This window comes from Pan paniscus, chromosome 6, assembly GCF_029289425.2.
Source record: "Pan paniscus chromosome 6, NHGRI_mPanPan1-v2.0_pri, whole genome shotgun sequence".
Lineage (NCBI taxonomy): Eukaryota > Metazoa > Chordata > Mammalia > Primates > Hominidae > Pan > Pan paniscus.
The window spans coordinates 22,622,237-22,646,180 of NC_073255.2; the positions used below are offsets into that span (position 1 = coordinate 22,622,237).

The window sequence follows — 23,944 nt, forward strand, 5'->3', positions numbered from 1 at the left end:
CCAAGAAAGATGCAAATATTATGACCAATCTACTTTTAGAATGGCAAAATCTAAAATATTAGCCAAAATATGAATTTAAAATGAGATCAAATAAAATGGATTACTAATTATAAATCTTTTCATCTGTGGGAAAATACTTTATAATTTTATATGATGAGTAAGTATAAAGTTTCTTTAACACTGTGGTGTAAATTATTTGCCCCGTAAAAGAAAAAGTTAAATTCAGTCCATTTAAGTCAGTAATCACTCAAGCACTCATCTATCAACCTGGAACTTGAATTGGTTGATATCTAAAAGAAAAGAAAATACAAACAGATACTAAAAATAAGACTACTGAGCAAGCATCTTAAAAGTAACAAAAATACATTACTATTAAATGAACTCAACAAAAATGTTTGTTAATACTTTATTAGTATTTTCTAATGGACAGAACACAAACCAAATAAATTTTTTAATCCTTTTAGTTGAATAAAAATAACTGACATTCTGATTGTTGTTTCTTCTTTGTTAAAGAAAGAAAGTATTGATAGAACAGTTAGGCACACAGTTGACACTTACTGTACAATGATATGCACACATTATCTTTTAACAATTATAATCCTAAAATGTGCTCTTTATATTTTTTCCCTTGTAATACAGGAGCCATGCTCCTAAAAGCAAAATTTACTACTAATAAAAGAATTTTCCAAGGAGTGACAAAAAGACTTTTAAAACAAGTCCTTAAATAAAAGGATGCAGCAACAACGGAATGTAAGTTGTTGGATTAAGAAGACAGTTTAAGCTACATCTCAAAAAATTAAAAATTTATTTATCTTACAATTACTCAAATACACATGCATTAAATGAAAATATTGCACAAAATTAAAATTTTAGATTGTGAAATTTATATCATTCTTAATTTTTATAAAAATTGGTACACTTTCTGGTAGCACTTAACTGTTTGATTTTTCTTCCCAAATACCAGCAGCACAAACTTAAAATGAACAAACTGAAATATTCAAGAAAGTTTTTGTTTGTTTTTTTAAAAAAATTAAGGCTAACCAAGTGCATCCATTGGTCAATGGCACAATTGATTTCAGCAACTATTTGGAATATCCTAATTATAGGAAATGCCCATCTAAGTGATATATTTAAATAATACAATCAATTTTTTAAGGTGAATAAACTATGATGGTTTCTAAATAGTGTACATGTTACCTGAAAAATCAGAAAACACAAAGAATGATTAATTTCGAAAGTTCTTGCCTAAAGGCACCACTGACTTAAAAAACATTCAAAATCAAATACCAGAAGACATAAAGCCTCTTCATGTATATATTCATATATGCAATAAATGCATTAAATGTAACTTTATTAAACATAGTACACTGTACTTGACTTATGGTTAAATATTTTACACACAGCTTGACCAAGTCATTCAAAAAGTTATCTCTAATTTTAGCATGACCACAGCTCTTTCTGATGTAAAAGACAGATGTGCATAGAGAAGGTGCACCACCATTTACAAAGACTATCATTTGACATTTTCTGCTTCTGAAATATAAACTCTTCTAAACAAAAATTACTTTAAAAATCCATTTACTCAAATAGTTTTTGGTATGATTGCAGTTATCTTGCAGGGCTCTATTTTGAAAATTTGCAATATTACATGACCTTTATTTCCCTGATTGATGGCCAGTGCTCCTCACATTATATAGAAATGCTTTTTCACATGTACACGTTAGGGTCTTACATGAATTATTCTGTATACTGTTAGATTTATTCATGTCAAAAATATACTTGAAATGGGCAGAGGCATATATGAAAATCATTGCACTTATGGCCATGCTGATGTTCCTACAGACATGTTTCATGTTTCAAACATCTTCACTTTTAAAGCCTGGGGCTCAGGGAGGGGCCAAGGCAGGGAGACACCCTGAGAAGAAGAAATACTATTTCTTCCACCAGAGCCACTAAGGATCTTTTCTCACTTGCAAGTTGCAATGAAAGGGATTTCATTTTATGTAATTCTGAAGACATGCAACATATGCTGAATATATGCATACTATAAGTATGCACAACAGCATTATTAATAAATATGATTATTATAAAGCTTTAAAGGAAGGCTTTATTCTGTTAATAACCCTCACTTTGTAAGTAGCATCTAAGTGAAAACAAGACAGTGATATCTTGTTCCAATCTTAAAGCTCCCAAATAACTGGGATACCAATACTCTGTCCCTTTATCTTAAGCACCCAGACTTTCTTTTAATACCAGGATCTTGGCTCAGTGGTCTGATAAGTAGCTTCATTATTTTAAGGTTTTAGTGTTAAATATTTTTAAAACAAAAAAAGCTGACACACCCAAACCCTTAGACAATGAAAGTATTTAAAACTATGCAGAAATCCTGCATAGAAGGGATGTGAATACTTCTAAGATGGATAAAATGGACAGTCAGAAAACTATAGGAAATACAGAAGCTCCAAAACTAGAGAAAGTATTTTATTTTATTGATATAAAATTAATTTATGGGTTTAAAGGTATACACTGAGGGGTCTTGCCTACTAGCTTTATTTTGTAGAATTTTACATTATGTGAAATATAAATAAAAGCATATTTTTAAAAATATTATAGTTCTTTTTTCATCATTTATTTTCATATATGTACACTGTCATAGAATTAGGAATTTGTATGTTTACTATGACTAATAAGCTCATTAATCATTTAATTTGCTATTTCTGCAGTTACCTAAGGCATGTCTAGATCACACAATTAAAAATTATCATATGGTAACTTTCCAGACTACTATTTAAATTTCCATATTTTTAGAAGGACAAAATGTATTTGGCAGTTCTTCCAATAAATTATATCTTCTGTATAATCAGTAATCTGTTAAAGATAAAACTAATAATTTTGAAATTTAAATGAGAGCCACCACATGCTTCTTTTTGCACAAAGAATGCCAAAAGGAAACATAAAATTGAGTACCATAAGAGCAAAACACAGCCCTTAAAGCACACATAAGAATAAAAATTGTTGTATACCAATGAATAACAAATCCAATCAAATTCTGTGTTTGATTGGTTTTATTTTATACTCAGCTTTATTTTATATCACAAAACTGTAATTCAGGTATAAGGTTATTTCACACTTTAAGGGCATTCTGTCTCTTTCTCCAGACCTGAAAGAGATGTTTCAAAGATCATTCACCTGGCTAATCCACAATATATCAAAATGCTGACAGACCTACAAAATCATTATGCCAAACAAACTCCTCCAAATCGTACATTGCACAGTCTCCAACTGTTAAACAAATTAGCCAATTTATCTCTGAACCATTGTTTTGTGCTTTCCTTAGCTTTCATATATACACTCTGGCACTTTGTCATTGCTGGAGAACGCTGATTAGTTTGAAATGGAAGAAACCAACGCCATTCTTGCTTCAGATGGGGGCAGTTTTCTCTCAATGTTGCAAAATATGCACCAAATCATTTAAGACACAGAAATCTCTCTTGGTAGTGGTGGATTATAGATGAGAATGAGAAGAACCACAGACTTATGGATGTATTAATAATCTATTTTGAGACACTAAAAGACTGGTGCAGACACAACAGTATTTGAGTTAAGCCCCAGAAGATCTGTCCATACCATTAGTCCTGGACAAAATGAACACCAGCTTCATAGAGTGGAGTGTCACCTTTTCTGCAAAGAAGGCGCTTGAGTAGTTTGAAGTTTCTGTTTATATTTCTGCATCTGCTTTGACCGTGAATGCAGTTTGTTGAAAAGTTCACGGAATTTATACTGTGGAAATAAGGTTTCTAAAAAGCCTTCCAAGAAGACATAAACCATTCTCCTATTTAATTGGTTGTGCTGAAACATTTCAAAAACACGAAGAATACCTTTCCGTGTTGTCTCAGCCCCAATAATGTGCTTCAGCTCATCTAAATGAAGTGGGGGAAAATACACATAATTATTCAAAGGAAACACAAGGCCTAAACTCTTAAATGTTCTTAAATTAAGGTACACAGCAGAGTAACTGATCAACAGTAGGTAACCAGTTAATGCATTTCAGCTATGTACTATAGCTGAAACTTAATATGCATCTTTGCATGCATGCATCTATTTACGCACTTAATAAAAAAGCTACTGGGAGACAATATAGCACAGGTGTAAGAGATAAAAAATAAAAAACAGTCTCAAAGATCCCAAACTATGATTACAAACATGTCCCTTAATACCCATGTGATACTTACCCACCACCCTGACTCTCTTTTCTCATCTGAAAAGGAGGATTTATAATAACATCCTTATAAGGATTTATAAGTCTTTAATGAAATAATGTAAAAAGTGATCTGTAAACTTTGTAATATTATACCAATATTCTTAGTATGCCTAATGAATAGTGACAAATGCTGTAAGGAAACAAACTAATCCATGATGGTGAATAAAGTTTCATTGGAACACAGGAAAAAAAAAAATTAATCCCTGATCTACAAAAACCCCTGGCATAGTAACTATACCATAAAAATGCTAAAAGTATAAGAATATTGGTAGTGGGGAGACTTCCAGATGCGATAACAAAGAAAAGTTCCCTTTAAGGAAGTGGCAGGTAAAGGAGACTTTCTACTTGGGCAGGATTTTGATAGGTGCAATGAGATGAAGGATTAGCCTTGGTGAAAAGAACATGAATGAGCAAATAAGCAGTAACTAGAATAACAAAGCATGTTCAAGAAATAGGGATACTACAAGTTTGGTTGAATTTTATTTAAATTCAAAGTAAAGAGAGCAAAGAAAATAGAAAACCGATGGTGCTGTGACTAAGAGTGAGCAAATTTGGTGTTTAATCATAAATAACACCAAGTTATGAGACCAACATGTATGATTATTAATTATTCATATTCTTATTCATAATTACAAACAATTATTCATAATACTGATAATATAGATATTATTTTGCTGCTTTGGAAAGAAACATGCAATTTCCAAAAAGTCTTTATCTAACTAGGGGTATGATATAATTTAAAGCAAAAATTTTGAGAATTTACTAAAAAATAGGCAAGGATTATGTATATATAAATTTATATACTTTCATATTTACCCTCACTTCCTTCAGATCTTCACACCACCATCATCATCTCAGTGAGGCCTGCCCTGGCCACCCCATCTAAAACTGCAACTCATCTGACACTATCTATTCCATTTTCCTGCAGTATCTTTCTCTTTAGTACTTACCACTTATCTAACAAACTACGTTCCATTTATTTGTTCTGTGTGTTTTTGAGTCTCTCTATTTCTACTGGAAAGTAAGCTCCAAGAAGGCAAACGTAAGTGCAAAGAACAGCACCTGGCACATAATAACTTTCAATAAATATTTAGTGAATAAAGATTTCTTCTAGCTAGATAACTGAGTCAGTCCATATAGCACAATCAGGTTTACTATAATAGTATATTAAATAATATCCTAAGCAATTGTTTCTTATTTTTCTAAAATGTTATTTCTATAATTTGCTTTTTTATCAGCAAATGAAACGGTATATAGGTAAGAATTAAAATTGTGGCAAATTTTTAATTTAATTGACAGAAGAGAAGGCTGGTCATTAAAATTTATAGAGAAAATACATGTAAGAAAACAAAATTAGAGAAAAAAATTGGTATTGTGTGATATTAAAGAATGTACAAATATGTCTGTTCATTCTCTACATCCAGAATTAAAATACAGAGAAAAGACATGCAGGCATTTTCAAAGATACTCATTAACAAAGGGCAAAACAACCATCACCACCTCCCAGCCGCATTAAATTGCTTTTTACATTATATAACTTCTCTGATTGAAAGAAGAAAAACGAGAAAAAGTAAATCTAAGGTAGTGAGATAGCTATACCCTAATGAAGCAACTAAAATCAGACCAACAAAATGCTACTAAGTATACTTTGTTTGGGATTGTATTTTAAGTAATAAAGATTAATAATCAGCCAATCAGTTCTTTCTATGTAAATGGAGTTTTTGAAATAACTTGTTTTCCTAAGTACAACAAATATCCTTCCTGAAAAATTCATACTTTATATTTTATTAGCCCTTTCACCTGTCATGTATTTTATTTATTTAACTTAACTCCCAATATGTTTCAAGGCAGCAGAGCGAAGTGGCTAAAAGCATAAGCTTTCACATCACTTAAAGCCAAGTCAGAATACCAACTGTTGCTTAGTAGCTATAAACCTTGGATAGGTTATTTAACCTCTCTGAGCTTCCGTTTCCTCACATATAAAGCGGTGATGTTAACAGTCCTTAGCTTTACAGTACTGTCATGAGGACTGATTAAGAACATATGAGAAATGCCTAGTACAGTGCCTGATATGTATTAAGCCATCAAAAGGTAGTTGTTATAATCAAAAGGCAGTTACACTGGCATGATGAATGCTAAAAATTCAGAAGAATGACAAATTATAAAGATTTTTAACTATACATGCTCACTCACCTGGCATAATTGCAAGTAATTTCGTTTTTCCTGCTACTCTTGTTCTCATTCGAATACTTTTATCTCTGCATGGAACAGCCTCTGCTAAAATGCCATTTGGCCAAAATGCATCTCTATTTGAGAAGATTAAATACATTTTGTAAACATTTTCATTTTCTAATGATACAAGTTGATAAAATTATTTCAAATTTCTACAGAAAATACAAATGTGAACAGAAAGAAAAGTTTCTGAATAATAATATATAGCTATAATGATATTCAACAAAGATCAACTAAGTGTAGGGTTCAATTTTAGGGGTTCAAAAAAAACGAACACAAGAAAAATACCAGATAAAGTCTGCACCAATGCAGTTCATAAACACTAATGAAGACAGCAAAATGGAATATGTAGATGACTATATCACAGCCATTTAAACTCAAAGTGGGCATCTGCTGATTGAACATCTCATCCAAATGCAACCCTACAATATCTTGAATCTCAATGCCTTAGAGTTTAATAGCTATCTCCTTCAGTTATGCCATCCCACTCCTCTTATAATTAAGCCTACATAATACTAAATTCTAAGCCCACGACTTACAGATGGATTGACTATAATGGTCCTTTCACAAGTAAAACAACCCATTCTTCTTAACTTTCAGTGTGCTTTACTCCTGTTCCCTAATTCTTGGTCTGAAGGCAGGGACTGAGCACAAAAACTAAGCTTTCATCTGGGAATTTGGTGTAAGGGCAAGACTCCCCAGAGCAGCTGTTCTTAACTTTACACATTAGAAGAACCTGAGAGCTTTACAGGCTCTTAATGTTCAGGCCTTTCATTGGATTAATTAAGTCAGACTCCCTGGACATGGGATCTAGGCATTAGTAATTTTTAAAGCTCTACAGGTGATTCCAATGAACAGCCAAAGCTGAGAATCACCACTCCAGAGGAACATCATTTACCTACCCTCAAATAAAATGAACATGCCAGGGCAGCTAGTCCAAGTTTTGGAAACAGTGTGGTACAGTGGGAAGAAACTTAGCTTCAGATTAGAGAAACCAGATTCCCCACTTTGTAGCCTGAGAGCCTATTCAACTTCTCTAATCCTCAATTTCCTTATAACAAAATAGAGACAAAAATACCTACCTCGAAAAATGGCATAAAATCAGAAAGCATACATAAAGTACTGTGCACAGTGCCAAGAACTTAGTGTTCAATACTGATAGTTCCCTTCTTGCTTCCTTTCCTTCCCTTCAAAATACGTGATGCCATGAATTTTTACGCATTGCTTATCTTCACTTTCAGAAAAGAGGTTTATTTCTCTACTATCTGTACTTTCCTCAAGGGACTGCATCTTATCTCAGCAATGGGCTGAGTGCTAGGCACAGAGGAGGCGCTCAGTATTTTTTGTAGAAAGAAATATGAAGTAGGGTACCTACTTAATTTTTGTTCCTTGTAGAGGTTCCAATATTTAATAAAAAATTACAACATAGCCAGAGAGACTTACTTAAAACAATTTCATTTAAAATGAAGGTTAGAAAATACAACTGAGAAAAACTAATCCCCAAAACTAGATATTTGATGATACAACCGTATCATTTTTAGGTGAATATTTCAATTATCTTACAGCCATGGTACTGTGATAAAATGTAGCCTATCATTTGAAATATCTTTCTTCTTACTTTTCCTATTCTGGTTTTAAAGAAACAAAGATCAATAGGTTCATAAGACAAATGTTTAGTATAATTCTTAGAAGTCTTTTTGCTCATCAATGATAACTAAACCAACTTTATGTCCAGAAAGGAAACAAAAGCAATGAAAGTTAATTAGTGATAAAAATGCTAAACTCTGTACTACCTGAAAGAAGTGACTGTGTCTTAAGATATACCTGAAACGTTTCACTGAGTCGGCTACTTGTTCAGGTGAAGTCATCCAGTCAACATGGTCAACTATTTTTCTGAAAGTAAATTAATGTATATGAGTAAGGTTAAAATTTTAGAAGGTGAAAAAAATAAACGTGACTTTCATAGAGCAAGCAACTTAATCTGGATGTAAATTATCCCTGAGAGCAACAGACTGCTTTAATGATGTTCTTAAAAGGCCCAGAGAAAAAAATTCTCCTACAAAGGTTGAGCAATCTACTTCCAGAAGTAAGAGTTTAATAGCTAAGTAAGATCAGATTAAAAGCGAGGAGGAAAGAGTGCTACCTATTAATAGTATCGCCATATGTAGCTCTAATAAGCTGTTGAAGTAGGTTTTTGATATTCCTTCGCAACCACTGATTTCTTTCTTTTAAGTCGAATACTTCATCCATGAGAAGCAGCATTACCCTAAGTGGAATATTGTCATCCACCTGACAAAATATAAGAAATAAGAATAAGTTTGAGTTAGCTATCTACTATGAATTGTTACTTTTGTTGCTTTTACGAAATGATTGATATTTCACAAGTCAGAGAACAAGTTACATTTTAGCCTTCGTAACTTGACATTAAATTCTAATGTAGAAAAAATATTTCTAGTAGTCATTCTGACAGAATACAGAACTTCATAGCCCCACAATAATGAATAAATTTTAAGGCTATATAAAATGAATAAATTTTAACATTTTCAAGGCAAAGTAGATTCATGATGGTCCTAGGAAAAGATGATTTGGTTCTTACTATTGGAAGAGACTGTATGAGTTTGATAAGGCAAATGCTAGACCCTTTGTCTATTTTCTGATGCATCTTTTTCACAAGAATAAGATATTCTCAACATCTCCATATATTTAATAGAACAAAACATGAATGATACAGAATAATGTATTTTGCTTAGTTAGTAAATTGTATGTATTTATGTACTTTCAGGAAAAAGATGCTGAAGTTCAATCCATCACACAACTAAATTCACATTACAAAAGGCATAGTTTACTAAATTACTAGAATTTTCTTTTAGCTTTTAGCAAATAAAAGTCAGTATTATGGGAGTATACAACCACTAAGTATACAACCACTAAGGTAAAAAGGAAGACGATCGGAATGCTTTGATGCCAAAAAATACGTAAAAAATAAAAAGCAGGTACAGATTTAGTACCACATATAATTGTTAGTAACTTTATAATTCTTTCATCACTGAGAAACTGTTTCCAATTATTTCCTCATCAACACTGTAATTTAAATACTGGCAAGAAAGCATGAGTTATACATTTTTCACTGTCATGTTACAAACATTTCCTTAGTGCACTTTCCATTTCAAAAACTGAAATCATACAGCTTAATCAAAACCAGTAGGGAGAGGGAGACCCATTTCATTACTGAGACAGAATAAAAACTTCTGTATTCTCTGATCAAGTATATTCCTACGAGTTTGGTGCCATATGAAAATCTAATAAATAGCTAAACTGTAAAAACCACATACCAAAGGTACAATGTTATGGATATTATACCATCAATAAACATAATAAACATCCTAAAATAATCTTGAAAAAGCAAATGAAAATATTATTTTTGATTAAGACAGTTGATTATAAACAAATTCGATTAGAAACAGAAAGGAGATAATTACAACCTTAAAATAAATCTGCCTAATAGAACAGAATAAAACAGATCCAAACATATATGGTAACCTGATTTGTGATAAGGGAGAAACAGTACAGTGGGGAAAAGATGGCCTTTTCAGTAAATGGTGCTTGGATCAACTGGACCCATACTTCAATCCATATACAAAAATCAATCCCAGATGAACTGCAAACTTAAATGTTGTTACAGTAAAACAAAAAATGTTTTTAAAGAAAATTATAGGACATCTCTGTGACCCTGCAATAGGCACAGATTACATATATAGCACAAGAAAGAAACCTAGAGAGAAGACAATGTATTACATATATCTGACAAACAACTCACATTCAGATTACATAAAGCACTCCTACTAATCAAAAGAACTAAGATAGCTAAGAACTAAGCTAAGCCAACAGAAAAATGACAAAAGGTCTTGACAGACACGTAAGACAGAACATTCAAATGGCCAATAAACATATAAAAAGGTGTGTAACATTTCAACAGTTATCACAGAAACGCAAATTCGCATGAAATATAACAACCAGAATGGCTAAAATTAAAAAAACAAAATACTGAGTACTGGCAGGATGTAGAACACTGGAATTCTCATGTACTGTTGATGGCAATGTAAGTGGTACAAATAATTTGAAAAAGTACTTGGCAGTATCTACTAAAACTGAACTTATATATATATCCTGATACAGCAATTTCATTCCTAAGTATACATCCAATAGAAACATGTACAGACATGTACGAATGTTCATAGAAGTATTATTCATGATATAACAAATAGATTGTACTATATTTACAAAATGGAATACTATAAAGCCACAAGAATGAAGGAACTAAAATCATACAAAACCACATGGAAGAACATCACAATGTTGAGCAAAAAAAAGTCAGACTTCATGGAATACGTACCTTACAGTTTCATATATACAAAGTATAAAAGCAGAGTAGACGTTAGGATAGTGATGGTCCTTGGTGGAGGAGAAGGTCCTAACAGGAACAGAGGATGAAGGGCTTTTCTGGAGTAGTGATAATCTTATTTTTTGATTAGAGTGTTGATTACATGGGCATGTTCAGTTTGTAAGAATTCATCAAGCTTAACATTTATAATATGTGCACATTAATGATACATAGAACACTTCATTAAAAAGTTAAAAAGATATGCCAAGTACGACTTAAACTAAATACTACCAAGAATAAAATTAACTCACATTATCATCAAGTTGAGCCGAAACTCGGCGATGTTCAGGGTCTGAATCAGTCTTAGGAATTAAAGGAGGCACCTAAAAATAAAACCAAACCCACAAAGTAAACACACTAAAGCAGACAGTGAAAGAACACAACACAATCATAAACCTAAATGAGTATCAGCATTTGATCTGACTTTTGGTACAATATATAAGCCAAATTTAACAATCTAAAATTTGGAACCAAATATAAAGGGTAATTATTTCATTACTAAAAGGGTTTTCTCCTTTACAAAATACATGACTTTTGAGTTAGAAAGAAAAATTAGTCAAACTCCCATATTTTTTAGAAGAATTCAAAGCTAAGAAAGGTCAAATGACTTGAAAGCCAAAAAGTCATGCATCGCATAATGATGTTTTGTTCAACAATACCACAGTGGTCCCATAAGACTGTAATACTATATTTTTACTGCATTTTTTCTGTGTCGATATATTTAGATAGACATTTGTGTACCATTGTGTTAAAATGCCTACAGTATTCAGTACAGTAGCATACTGTAAAGGTTAGTAGCCTAGGAGCAATAGGCAATACTACATAGCCTAGGTGAGAAGTAGGTTTGTGGAACTTACACATACCATCTAGGTTTGTGTAAGTTCACTCTATGATGCTCCCAGATGATGAAATCGCCCAGTGACACATTTCTCAGAACATATCCCTGTTGTTAAGTGATGCACATCTGTAGTTAGTAGTACTGCCAGGGAACAGAGTTCCAATCTTCTTTCTTTTTACCATAAAGAGCTTTTGATATAGTATGTTAATATGTTTAAGAAATTAACAAAATGTTAGATGGAAAGAAGGACAGAAAGATCAGTATTAGCTGAAAATCATTTGTCAGCACAAGGATTGTCAAGACCATCTCAAGTTATTGGTGATGACAAGAGGCCTAGAAAACTTCAGTGACTTTTGTACAAATTCATATGAGTAATGAATAGCAGAAGTGCGACTGAACAATACTGATTTCAGTGTTAGTATACTTCCTCACAAATAGAAATAAAAATGAGGCATCAGAGAAAGTATGAGAATTAACAGAAAAGTATGATTCACACAATTTTAGGAGTGGCCCTTAGATTAAAGAAAACCTGTTTATATACATTTCCCCTACATTCAAGCATAATCTATCAAGTACAAAATTCTAATACCTATATGTTTTATAGCCTTGATTACAACTTCAAATAACGTCAAAATGATTTTTAAAATGTTAATTAGGAATTCAACAAACTACACAGTCTAGTACCTTTATGTGTTAATGCAATTAAAAAAAAATCTCCCTGTGAAATTCTTCTATGACACGCAGAGGTCTATACCCAGTAACGTATGAACCCAGAGATTGATGGTAATGATGAACTTTTCTTCTCTTTGACCTGGTAATCATTCTATCATGTAAATCAGGAGAAATAAGACTTTATGCTTCCTGAGTGAATACTAGTATAACTCATCTGCACGACAGAATTTGTTTGCTACTAAATTTAATAGTACTTCATGATAAAAATGGCATACTGAAATAAAACAAGATAAAGAATGTTAACTTTACTAATTTTCAGTTTTTGTTTTAAATGAATTTTAAAACCCTACCATAGCAGAGACTAACAAGCAAGTGGATTTTACAATACTCATTTCTGGTAAGAATTTTTCTCTTTAGTTCTTTATTCTTTATGAGACTATGTGTCTAGCAATGTTTGGAAAAGAAATAAGGTTAAGGGACTAAGGTAAATCCAATCAGAATTCAATACATCTTATTGACTTAAAAATAGTTTGCTTTAGACATTACTGAAAATGTCTTCTTACCTTAAAAAATGATTGCTTTATGTCTTGACCTAATCTTTCTGACATTTTGCCCATGTTGTCTGACATTTTAGTCATTCCCTCTGCCAAGCTATCAGGAAGGGATTTAACTGCATTTGAAACATTCCTCATTGAATTGCGAAGTGGATTTACAAAAGTGTCCATCTAAAGGGAAAAAAGATATTATACCATGACTTTATTGTACCAGAGTTGTTATCCAAATGACAAGCCTTGGAAAATATAGAGTGCAACACTGGAAAGACGCAGTAATTTTCTGGTCTATATTATGTCGTTACATTTTAAAAGTACAGAAATGTTGTCTTCAGTGTGTCTTAAAAACGTATTTTCAGCTGGGCACAGTGGCTCATGCCTATAATTGCAGCACTTCGGCAGGGTGTAGCGGGAGGATCACTTGAATCCAGGAGTTTGAGACCAGCCTGGGCAACACAGTGAGACCCCATCTCTACAAAAAAAAAAAAAGCTAGGTATATTGGTAATGTTGGTACACACCTGTGGTCCTAGCTACTGGGGAAGGTGAGGCAAGAGGATGGTTTGATCTCAGAAGTTCAAGGCTGCAGTGAGCCGTGATCATGTCACTGCACTCCATACATTCCAGCCTGGGCAAAAGTGAGACCCTTGTCACAAAAAACAAAAGTATTTTCACATACATATATATGATTTGAAAATCTGCCAGATGAGGTTATTCTTAGAAAATCAATATAAGCTTTGGCTGCCTTCTTAATAAAAGAAATTTTGAATAAAAAAAGTTTTCCATTCAAAATTGTAAAACAAAAAAAAATGTTTTCCACAACAGAAATTGATGCAACTAGAATTAGCCACTATATACTTCTGGCACAGTTCAAGGCAACAGTTAGGTATTTTGAGTAGATACTGAACAGAAAACAGGTAAAATAAACAGAAAACTGAAATAGCTAATAAGTATTTAAGATTTATTTTTTAAAATAATTTTAGAATACATTATATGTGCAATTAAAATCTACAGAGGAAATTTGAAGTTCATTACAAAGAAGGAAAAGAGACGTTGCAAATCAGACATGTAAATCTTATCTTAGCAAGGTGGAATACGAAGACTGTAAAAGGAAATATGACCAGAGATATAAAAAGGAATTAAAAATCTTCAGAGTGACAGAAAGCAAAAATGGTATAAAATTAAAATAATTTACATTAATAAAGAAAGAGACATCTAAAGAAACCAAACTGGAGATGCAGATGAGACTGAGCGATTTTTTAACAGAAATAAAGAAATCAAAGAAAAGACACAAAACCAAAGTCATACAAAACTACAGAAATATTTTCCAAAAAAAAAAAATTGTTAAGTATCATAAAAGCTACCAGTGAAAACAAATTATGTTTCATGCAAAAACAAAAAAATGAATAACAGTAACAAAACTGAATCTCACTGCTTAGGAATCATAGCAACGTTAATAGATGATAAGAAGACAAAACTCCTTCACTCTAATTTTATTTTCATAGCTTCCATCAAGAAAAACTAGAAGAGGTAAAATGCGTATTAATAAAAAGTGAATTTCAAGATAACTGTACAAGGGCTGAGAGTTTTGGTTGGTTACTCCCTGGCTTAAGCTCAGCCAATAGTACCATAGATATGCTTGACGGAACATCCAACCCTAGAAGAGACTGTCACAGTACAACCCAGAGTAAAACCAAAGAACAGAAACTGGCTTGAATAAGGATTTGAAAAACATGACCACTGGTGGAGAGAAACATAAAGATAAAAAGATGAAGTTAAGTCTCACGTTTGGCTAATGATTCTTTGTGTGTGTGTGTGTGTGTGTGCGTGTGTGTGTGTGTGCGCGCGCGTGCATGCATGCATGCACATGTGTAATTCTAATTCTATATACTGTAGTTTTTGGTCAACCAGAATAGTATGTTCAAATCAATTGGGACATTATTTGCAACACTGTGGCCTTTCTTTTAAATGGTAATAACATATAAATAAGCTAAGTCATGAGAACATAGCGTAGAATTCTAAAGAGAGATAAGCATTAAGCATGACAATGCAACATTTAAAATGTGCAGCTTGGGAAAAAATTGCCACCTTGCTATTAAGCTACAATGTTCACGGAAGAAATAGCATTTCAGAAGCATAAAAGGCATGAATTTCAATTTAATCTCCAACCTGAGTTTAAATAGTGTGATATCCTCAAAAATATTTTAGAAATTTATACATCTTACACTTCACAGCAGAAACTTGAGTTTACCTATTATGAATTGGTTAAATGAATACTAGCTCACATGCTTATCTAGGCATGAGGCTATACTACCATTGATACTCTAAGAGAAAGTAAATCTATATAATGAATTTCCTAATAATTAAAAATAGTTGTCTGTGTAGCATCCCAGAAGTACTGAAGCTTTTTTTTTGTTTGTTTTCCCCACCAAAAGGTAAAGCCCAAGCATTTGTATTAGGAGGGAAGTGGGGTAAGAAGAATGAAAAACCTCTAAAGGTGACTCTGTTGGTTAACCATGAAAGAGGCAGAATTTCATAAGCATAAAAGCAAAGTCCATCATTGTATGAAAACATTTCCAAAAACAAGATTTGTTTTAAAGTAGATTTTTAGAAAAAAAGAAAAACTTTCAGATGATCATGCACAGGAGATTACAGATTGCCAGCTAAGTGTACACTTAGCTGTCCTTACACAGATGCTGTGTATTCATTCAATTACCACCCCAGCTGAGTTATTTGTATTGTTAACAACATACACAATGGTATTTTAACTTAAATTTAGATCTCTAATTATAGCTTAAAATGCCTTCACCATGATACAAAACTGGATAGAAAGATACTGTGTACAAAGGAGAAAGGCTACCTGTCTATTACTTTTTCTAAAAATTGTTTCACAGATTTTCCAAAACTAGGATACATTGTGTGACCAAATTAATGTGTTATAAAGTATTATTTCTCAAGTTCTGAATAGCCACTGATAAAATGTTTGCAGATGATCTACTTTAATAGCTATTTAATTTCCAGTGAAATATAATTAAGGAAAAAAATATTAAACTATCATTTAGCCAAAAAGGAAATAAAGTTGGAAACCCCAAATTCTTAATATGCATAAAAATTATTCTGACATTCTAAAGAGGTCAACATGACCTTGGTTATCACCAATATGGTTTATGAAAAATGTGTGTTATTGTGGATTGCCAGAAATGAATCAGAAAGATAGGTAGACGCCATTATTAATTAAAAAAACAAAAGTGAGTGGCTGGCAAGACAGCCAAATAGGAACAGTTCCGGTCTGCAGCTCCCAGCGAGATCAACGCAGAAGGTGGGTGATTTTTCCATTTCCAACTGAGGTACCCAGCTCATCTCACTGGGACTAGTTAGAAAGTGGGTGCAGTCCACAGAGGGCGAGCTGAAGCAGGGTGGGGCGTCGCGTCACGCGGGAAGTGGAAGGGGTCGGGGAACTCCTTCCCTAGCCAAGGGAAGCCATGAAGGACTGTGCCTTGAGGAATGGTGATTTTTGGTCCAGATACTACGCTTTTCCCACAGTCTTTGCAACCCACAGACCAGCAGATTTCCTCTGGTGCCTACGCCACCAGGGGCCTGGGTTTCAAGCACAAAACTGGGCGGCCGTTTGGACAGACACCAAGCTAGCTGCAGGAGTTTTTTTCATACCCCAGTGGTGCCTGGAATGCCACCGACACAGAACCGTTCACTCCCCTGGAAAGAGGGCTGAAGCCAGGAAGCCAAGTGGTCTAGCTCAGCAGATCCCATCCCCACGGAGCCCAGCAAGCTATAAGATCCACTAGCTTGAAATTCTTGCTGCCAGCACAGCAGTATGAAGTCCACCTGGGACACTCGAGCTTGGTGGGGGGAGGGGCGCCCAGCTTGGTGGGGGGAGGGGCCCCCACTAAGGCTTGAGAAGGTGGTTTTCTCCTTATAGTGTAAACAAAGCCTCAAGGAAGGTCGAACTGGGGGGAGCCCACCACAACTCAGCAAAGGCACTGTAGCCAGACTGCCTCACTAGATTCCTCCTCTGGGCAGGAAAGAAAGGCAGCAACCCCAGACAGGGGCTTATAGATAAAACTCCAATCTCCCTGGGACAGAGCACCTGGTGAAAGGGGCGGTTGTGGGCGCAGTTGCAGCACGCTTAAACGTTCCTGCCTGCTGGCTCTGAAGAGAGCGGCAGATCTCCCAGCACAGCGATCAAGCTCTGCTAAAGGACAGACTGCCTCCTCATGTGGGTCCCTGAGCCCCATGCCTCCTTACTGGGAGACACCTCCCATCAGGGGTCAACAGACACCTCATACAGGAGAGCTCCAGCTGGCATCTGGAGAGTGCCCCTCTGGGATGAAGCATCCAGAGGAAGGAACAGGCAGCAATCTTGGCTGCTCTGCAGCCTCTGCTGGTGATACTCGGGCAAACAGGGTCTGGAGTGGGCCTCCAGCAAACTCCAGCAAACCTGCCACAGAGGGGCCTGATTGTTAGAAGGAAAACTAACAAACAGAAAGGAACAGCATCAACATCAACAAAAAGGACATCCACACAGAAACCCATCTGAAGGTCAGCAACATCAAAGACCAAAGGTAGATAAATTCACGAAGAAGAGGAAAAACCAGTGCAAAAAGGCTGAAAATTCCAGAAACCAGAACGCATCTTCTCCTCCAAAGGATCACAACTCCTTGCTAGCAAAGGAACAAAACTGGATGGAGAATGAGATTGACAAACTGACAGAAGTAAGCTTCAGAAGGTGGGTAATAACAAACTCCTCTGACCTAAAGGAGCATGTTCTAACCCAATGCAAGGAAACTAAGAACCTTGAAAAAAAGCTGAATTGCTAACTACAATAACCAATGTAGAGAAGATCATAAATGACCTGATGGAGCTGAAAAACACAGCACGAGAACTTTGTGAAGCATACACAACTCTCAATAGCTGAATCAATTAAGTGGAAGAAAGGATATCAGAGATTGAAGATCAACTTAATGAAATAAAGTGTGAAGACAAGATTAGAGAAAAAAGAATGAAAAGAAACGAACAAAGCCTCCAAGAAATATGAGACTATGAGAAAAGACCAAACCTAAGTTTGATTGCTGTACCTGAAAGTGACGGGGAGAATGGAACCAAGTTGGAAAACACTCTTCAGGGTATTATCTAGGAGAACTTCCCCAACCTAGCAAGGCAGGCCAACATTCAAATTCAGGAAATACAGAGAACACCACAAAGATACTCCTCAAGGAGAGCAACTCCAAGATACATAATCGTCAGATTCACCAAGGTTGAAATGAAGGAAAAAAAATGTAAAAGGCAGCTAGAGAGAAAGGTCGGATCACTCACGAAGGGAAGCCCATCAGACTAACAGCTGATCTCTCTGCAGAAACCCTACAAGCCAGAAGAGAGTGGGGGCCAATATTCAACATTCTTAAAGAAAAGAATTTTCAACCCAGAATTTCATATTCAGCCAAATAAAGCCTCATAAGCAAAGGAGAAATAAAATCCTGTACAAACAATCAAATGCTGAGAGATTTTGTCACCACCAGGCCTGCCTTATAAGAGCCCCTAAAGGAAGCACTAAACATGGAAAGGAAAAACCAGTACCAGCCACTGCAAAAACATACCAAATTGTAAACACCATTGACACTATGAAGAAACTGCATCAACTAATGGGCAAAATAACCAGCTAGTATCATAATGACAGGATCAAATTCACACATAACAATATTAACCTTAAATGTAAATGGGCTAAATGCCGCCATGAAAAGAGACAGAGTGGCATTCGGATAAATTGTCAAGACCCACCGGAGTGCTGTATTCAGGAGACCCATCTCACATGCAAAGACACACATAGGCTCAAAATAAAGGGATGGAGGAATATTTACCAAGTAGATGGAAAGCAAAAAAAAAAAAAAAAGCAGCTATTGCAATCTTAGTCTCTGATAAAACAGACTTTAAACCAACAAAGACTTTAAACCAACAAAGGGAAAAAGAAGGGCATTACATAATGGTAATGGGATCAATGCAACAAGAGCTAACTATCCTAAACATGCACCCAATACAGGAGCACCCAGTTTCATACAGCAAGAGACCTACAAAGAGACTTAGAGTCCCACACAATAATAGTGGAAGACTTTAACACCCTACTGTCAATATTAGACAGATCAATGAGACAGAAAATTAACAAGGATATTCAGGACTTGAAGTCAGCTGTGGACCAAGCGGACCTAACAGATATCTACAGAACTCTCCACCCCAAGTCAACAGAACATACATTCTTCTCAGCACCACATCGCACTTATTCTAAAATTGACCACATAATTGGAAGTAAAACACTCCTCAGCAAATGCAAAAGAATGGAAATCATAACAAACAGTCTCTCAGACCACAGTGCAATCAAATTAGAACTCAGGATTAAGAAACTCACTCAAAACAGCACAACTACATGGAAACTGAACAATCTGCTCTGGAATGACCACTGGGTAAATAACGAAATAAAGGTAGAAATAAATACGTTCCTTGAAACTAATGAGAACAAAGATGCAACATACCAGAATCTCTGGGACACAGCTAAACAGCGTTTAGAGGAAAATTTATAGCAGTAAATGCCCCCATGAGAAAGCAGGAAAGATCTAAAATCGACACCCTAACATCGCAATTAAAAAAACTAGAGAAGCAAGAGCAAACAAATTCAAAAGCTAGCAGAAGACAAGAAATAACTAAGATCAGAGCAGAACTGAAGGAGATAGAGACACGAAAAACGCTTCAAAAAATCAATGAGTCCAGGAGCTGGTTTTTTTGAAAAGATCAACAAGATAGATACAGGACTAGCCAGACTAATAAAGAAGAAAAGAGAAGAATCAAATAGACACGATAAAAAATGATAAAGGGGATATCACCACTGATCCCACAGAAATACAAACTACCATCAGAGGACACTATAAACAACTCTACACAAATAAACTAGAAAATCTAGAAGAAACAGATAAATTCCTAGACACATCCACCCTCCCAAGACTAAACCAAGAAGAAGTCGAATCCCTGAAGAGACCAACAAGTTCTGAAATTGAGGCAGTAATTAATAGCCTACCAAAGAAAAAAAAAGCCCAGGACCAGATGGCTTCACAGCCAAATTCTACCAGAGGTACAATTCTACTAGAGGTACAAATTCTACCAGAGGTACAGAGGAGCTGGTACCGTTCCTTCTGAAACTATTCCAAACAACAGAAAAAGAGGGAGTCCTCCCTAACTCATTTTATGAGGCCAGCATCAACCTGATACCAAAACCTGTCAGAGACACAACAAAAAAAGAGAAAATTTCAGGCCAATATGCCTGATGAACATCAATGTGAAAATCCTCAATAAAATAATGTGAAACTGAATCCAGCAGCACATCAAAAAGCTTATCCACCACAATCAAGTTGGCTTCATCCCTGGGATGCAAGGCTGGTTCAACATACACAAATCAATAAACGTCACCCATCACATAAACAGAACCAATGACAAAAACCATATAATTATCTCAATAGATGCAGGAAAGGCCTTCAACAAAATTCAACACCCCTTCATGCTAAAAACTCTCAATAAACTAGGTATTGATGGGACGTATCTCAAAATAATAAGAGCTATTTATGACAAACCCACAGCCAATCATACTGAATGGGCAAAAACTGGAAGCATTCCCTTTGAAAACCAGCACAAGGATACCCTCTCTCACCACTCCTGTTCAACACAGTATTGGAAGGATGTCTGGCCTGGACAATCGGGCAAGAGAAAGAAAGAAAAGGTATTCAAATAGGAAGAGAGAAAGTCAAATTATCTCTGTTTGCAGATGACATGATTGTATATTTAGAAAACCCATCATCTCAGCCCAAAATCTCCTTAATCAGATAAGCAACTTCAGCAAAGTCCCAGGATACAAAATCAATGTGCAAAAATCACAAGCATTCCTATACACCAATAATAGACAAACAGCCAAATCATGAGTGAACTCCCATTCACAACTGCTACAAAGAGAATAAAATACCTAGGAATACAACTTACAAGGGATGTGAAGGACATCTTTAAGGAGAACTACAAACTACTGCTCAAGGAAGTAAGAGAGGACACAAATAAATGGAAAAACATTCCATGCTCATGGATAGGAAGAATCAATGTCATGAAAATGGCCATACTGCCCAAAGTAATTTATAGATTCAACGATATCCCCATCAAGCTACCATTGACTTTCTTCACAGAATTAGAAAAAACTACTTTAAATTTCATATGGAAGTAAAAAGAGCCCATATAGACAAGAGAATCCTAAGCAAAAAGATCAAAGCTGGAGGCATCATGCTACCTGACTTCAAACTATACTACAAAGCTACAGTAGTCAAAACAGCATGGTACTGGTACCAAAACAGATATATAGACCAATGGAACAGAACGGAGGCCTCAGAAATGACGCCATACATCTACAACCATCTGATCTTTGAAAACCCTGACAAAAACAAGCAATAGGGAAAGGATTCCCTATTTAATAAATGGTGTTGGAAAAACTGGCTAGCCATAGGCAGAAAACTGAAACTGGACCCCTTCCTTACACCTTATACAAAAATTAACTCAAGATGGATTAAAGACTTAAACATAAGACCTAAAAAACATAAAAACCCTAGAAGAAAACCTAGGCAATACAATCCAGGACATAGGGATGGGCAAAGACTTCATGACTAAAACACCAAAAGCAATGGCAACAGAAGCCAAAATTGACAAATGGGATCTAAATAAACTAAAGGGCTTCTGTACAGCAAAAGAAACTACCATCAGCATAAACTGTAGGAACCTACAGATTGGGAGAAAATTTTTGCAATCTATCCATCTGACAAAGGGCTCATATCCAGAATCTACAAAGAACTGAAACAAACTTACAAGAAAAAAAACAACCCCATCAGAAAGTGGGCGAATGATACGAACAGACACTTCTCAAAAGAAGACATTTATGCAGCCAACAAACATGAAAAAAAGCTCAACATCACTGGTCATTAGAGAAATGCATATCAAACCACAAGGAGATACCATCTCACACCAGTTAGAATGGCAATCATTAAAAAGTCAGGAAACAACAGATGCTGGAGAGGATGTGGAGATACAGGAATGCTTTTACACTGTTGGTGGGAGTGTAAATTACTTCAACCACTGTGGAAGACAGTGTGGCAATTCCTCACAGATCTAGAACCAGAAATACCATTTGACCCAGTAATCTCATTACTGGGTATATACCCAAAGGATGATAAATCATTCTACTGTAAAGACACATGCACACGTATGTTTACTGCAGCACTGTTCAAAATAGCAAAGACTTGGAACCAACTCAAATGCCCATTGATGATAGACTGGATAAAGGAAATGTGGCACATATACACCATGGCATATTATGCAACCATATAAAAGGATGAGTTCATGTCCTTTACAGGGACATGGATAAAGCTGGAAACCATCATTCTCAGGAAACTAACATAAGAACAGAAAACCAAACACCACACGTTCTCACACATGGACACAGGGAGGGAAACATCATACACCGGGCCTGTCAGGGGCTTGAGGGATAGGGGAGGGATAGCATTAGGAGAAACACCTAATGTAGATCACAGGTTAATGGGTGCAGCAAAGCACCATGGCACATGTATACCTATGTAACAAACCTGCACATTCTGCACATGTATCCAAGTACTTAAAGTATAAAAAATAAAAAATGAAAAAAAAGTGTTGTATAACTGTTGGGACATACACATGTGCTATTGTTGTTTGGTTAAAAAAAAGTGTACTTTAATATTTCTTTTATCTCCAAAAGCTGATATCAATTTATTACTTTATCTTAAAATGGATATAATCTTTAAAGGAGAAAAGATATATAAACATAAAAAACATGGAACACTAAAATGCATCTCTAGTGACAATAAAACTGTTCCAAGTTGGAATTTAACTCAATCACTTCAATCATGAAATACGCAGAAAAGCAACATATATTTTTCCCCTCCATTGTAAGGTCCACACCCTAGAACTTATTATTAAAATAAAACACTAACTTAGAAATGTTATTAGGTTGGTGAAAAGGTAATTGTGGTTTTTGCCATTTGTTTTAAATGTCCAAAAACTGCAATTACTTTTGCACCAAACTATACAATCAAAAATCCTAAAGTAATCATATGAACTCCTTTTTTTTTTTTTTTTTTTTGAGACAGGGTCTTGCTCTCTCACACAGGCTGGAGTGCAGTGGCATGACCATGGTTCACTGAAGCCTTGGCCTCCCAGGTTCAAGCAATCCTCCCACCTCAGCCTCTTGAGTATCTGGGACTATAGCTGTGCACCACCATGCCCAGCTAGTATTTTTTATTTTTTGTAGAGACAGGGTCTCGCTGTTACCAGGGTTAGTCTTGAACTCTTAGGCCCAAGCAATCCACCCGCCTCAGCTTCCCAAAGCGCTGGGATTACAGGCATAAGCCACTGTGCTTGACCCAAACTTCCTATAATTGTTAATTCTTACTTATTTTGTATGAATTCCTTAATCTTTTTAAAAAGATGGTCTTTTTAGGGGGACAAAGAATAGTGAGAAAGTCCTTGTTCTTTTTACATTTTCATTTTGAAATAATTTCAGACTTATAAAAAGTGATAAAATACAAAGAGTGGTATAAATAATACCAGCTTCCCCCACTGCTCCTCCTGTTCCTATTGCTATTATTACTAAGAGCAAACATTTATTCAGAGGTTTATTATTTTCCAGGCACTGTAATATACAGAATATTGCATGATTCACATAATGCTCTAATGAAATTTAAATCTTCATTTCTTGAGTAAACTGAAGTACCAAAGGTTCAGTAACATGCTCAAGGTCACAGCTAGCAAATAGTAGAGCAGGGATCTGAACCAAAAGACTGCCTGATTTCAAAGCTTGTGTTCTTACCCACTAAGCTATCCTACCTAATTT

At 35.1% G+C, this 23,944-nt stretch overlaps 1 protein-coding gene across 4 annotated transcripts in view; it reads right to left on the reverse strand.

Annotated features, from left to right (window-relative positions):
• Positions 1-392: 392 nt before the first annotated feature.
• The window catches only part of SNX13 (sorting nexin 13), a 157,879-nt gene continuing 134,327 nt past the window's right edge, over positions 393-23,944 (reverse strand). For all 4 annotated transcript variants that reach the window (XM_003825023.6, XM_008978706.5, XM_055115731.2 and 1 more), the window contains 6 exons: positions 13,008-13,169; positions 11,186-11,257; positions 8,637-8,782; positions 8,318-8,386; positions 6,455-6,567; positions 393-3,920 (listed from right to left, as the gene is read on the reverse strand). In XM_003825023.6, the coding sequence (XP_003825071.2) occupies positions 3,673-3,920; positions 6,455-6,567; positions 8,318-8,386; positions 8,637-8,782; positions 11,186-11,257; positions 13,008-13,169 (810 nt within the window). In that variant the 3' untranslated portion in view covers positions 393-3,672. The remainder of the gene's footprint in view (positions 3,921-6,454; positions 6,568-8,317; positions 8,387-8,636; positions 8,783-11,185; positions 11,258-13,007; positions 13,170-23,944) is intronic.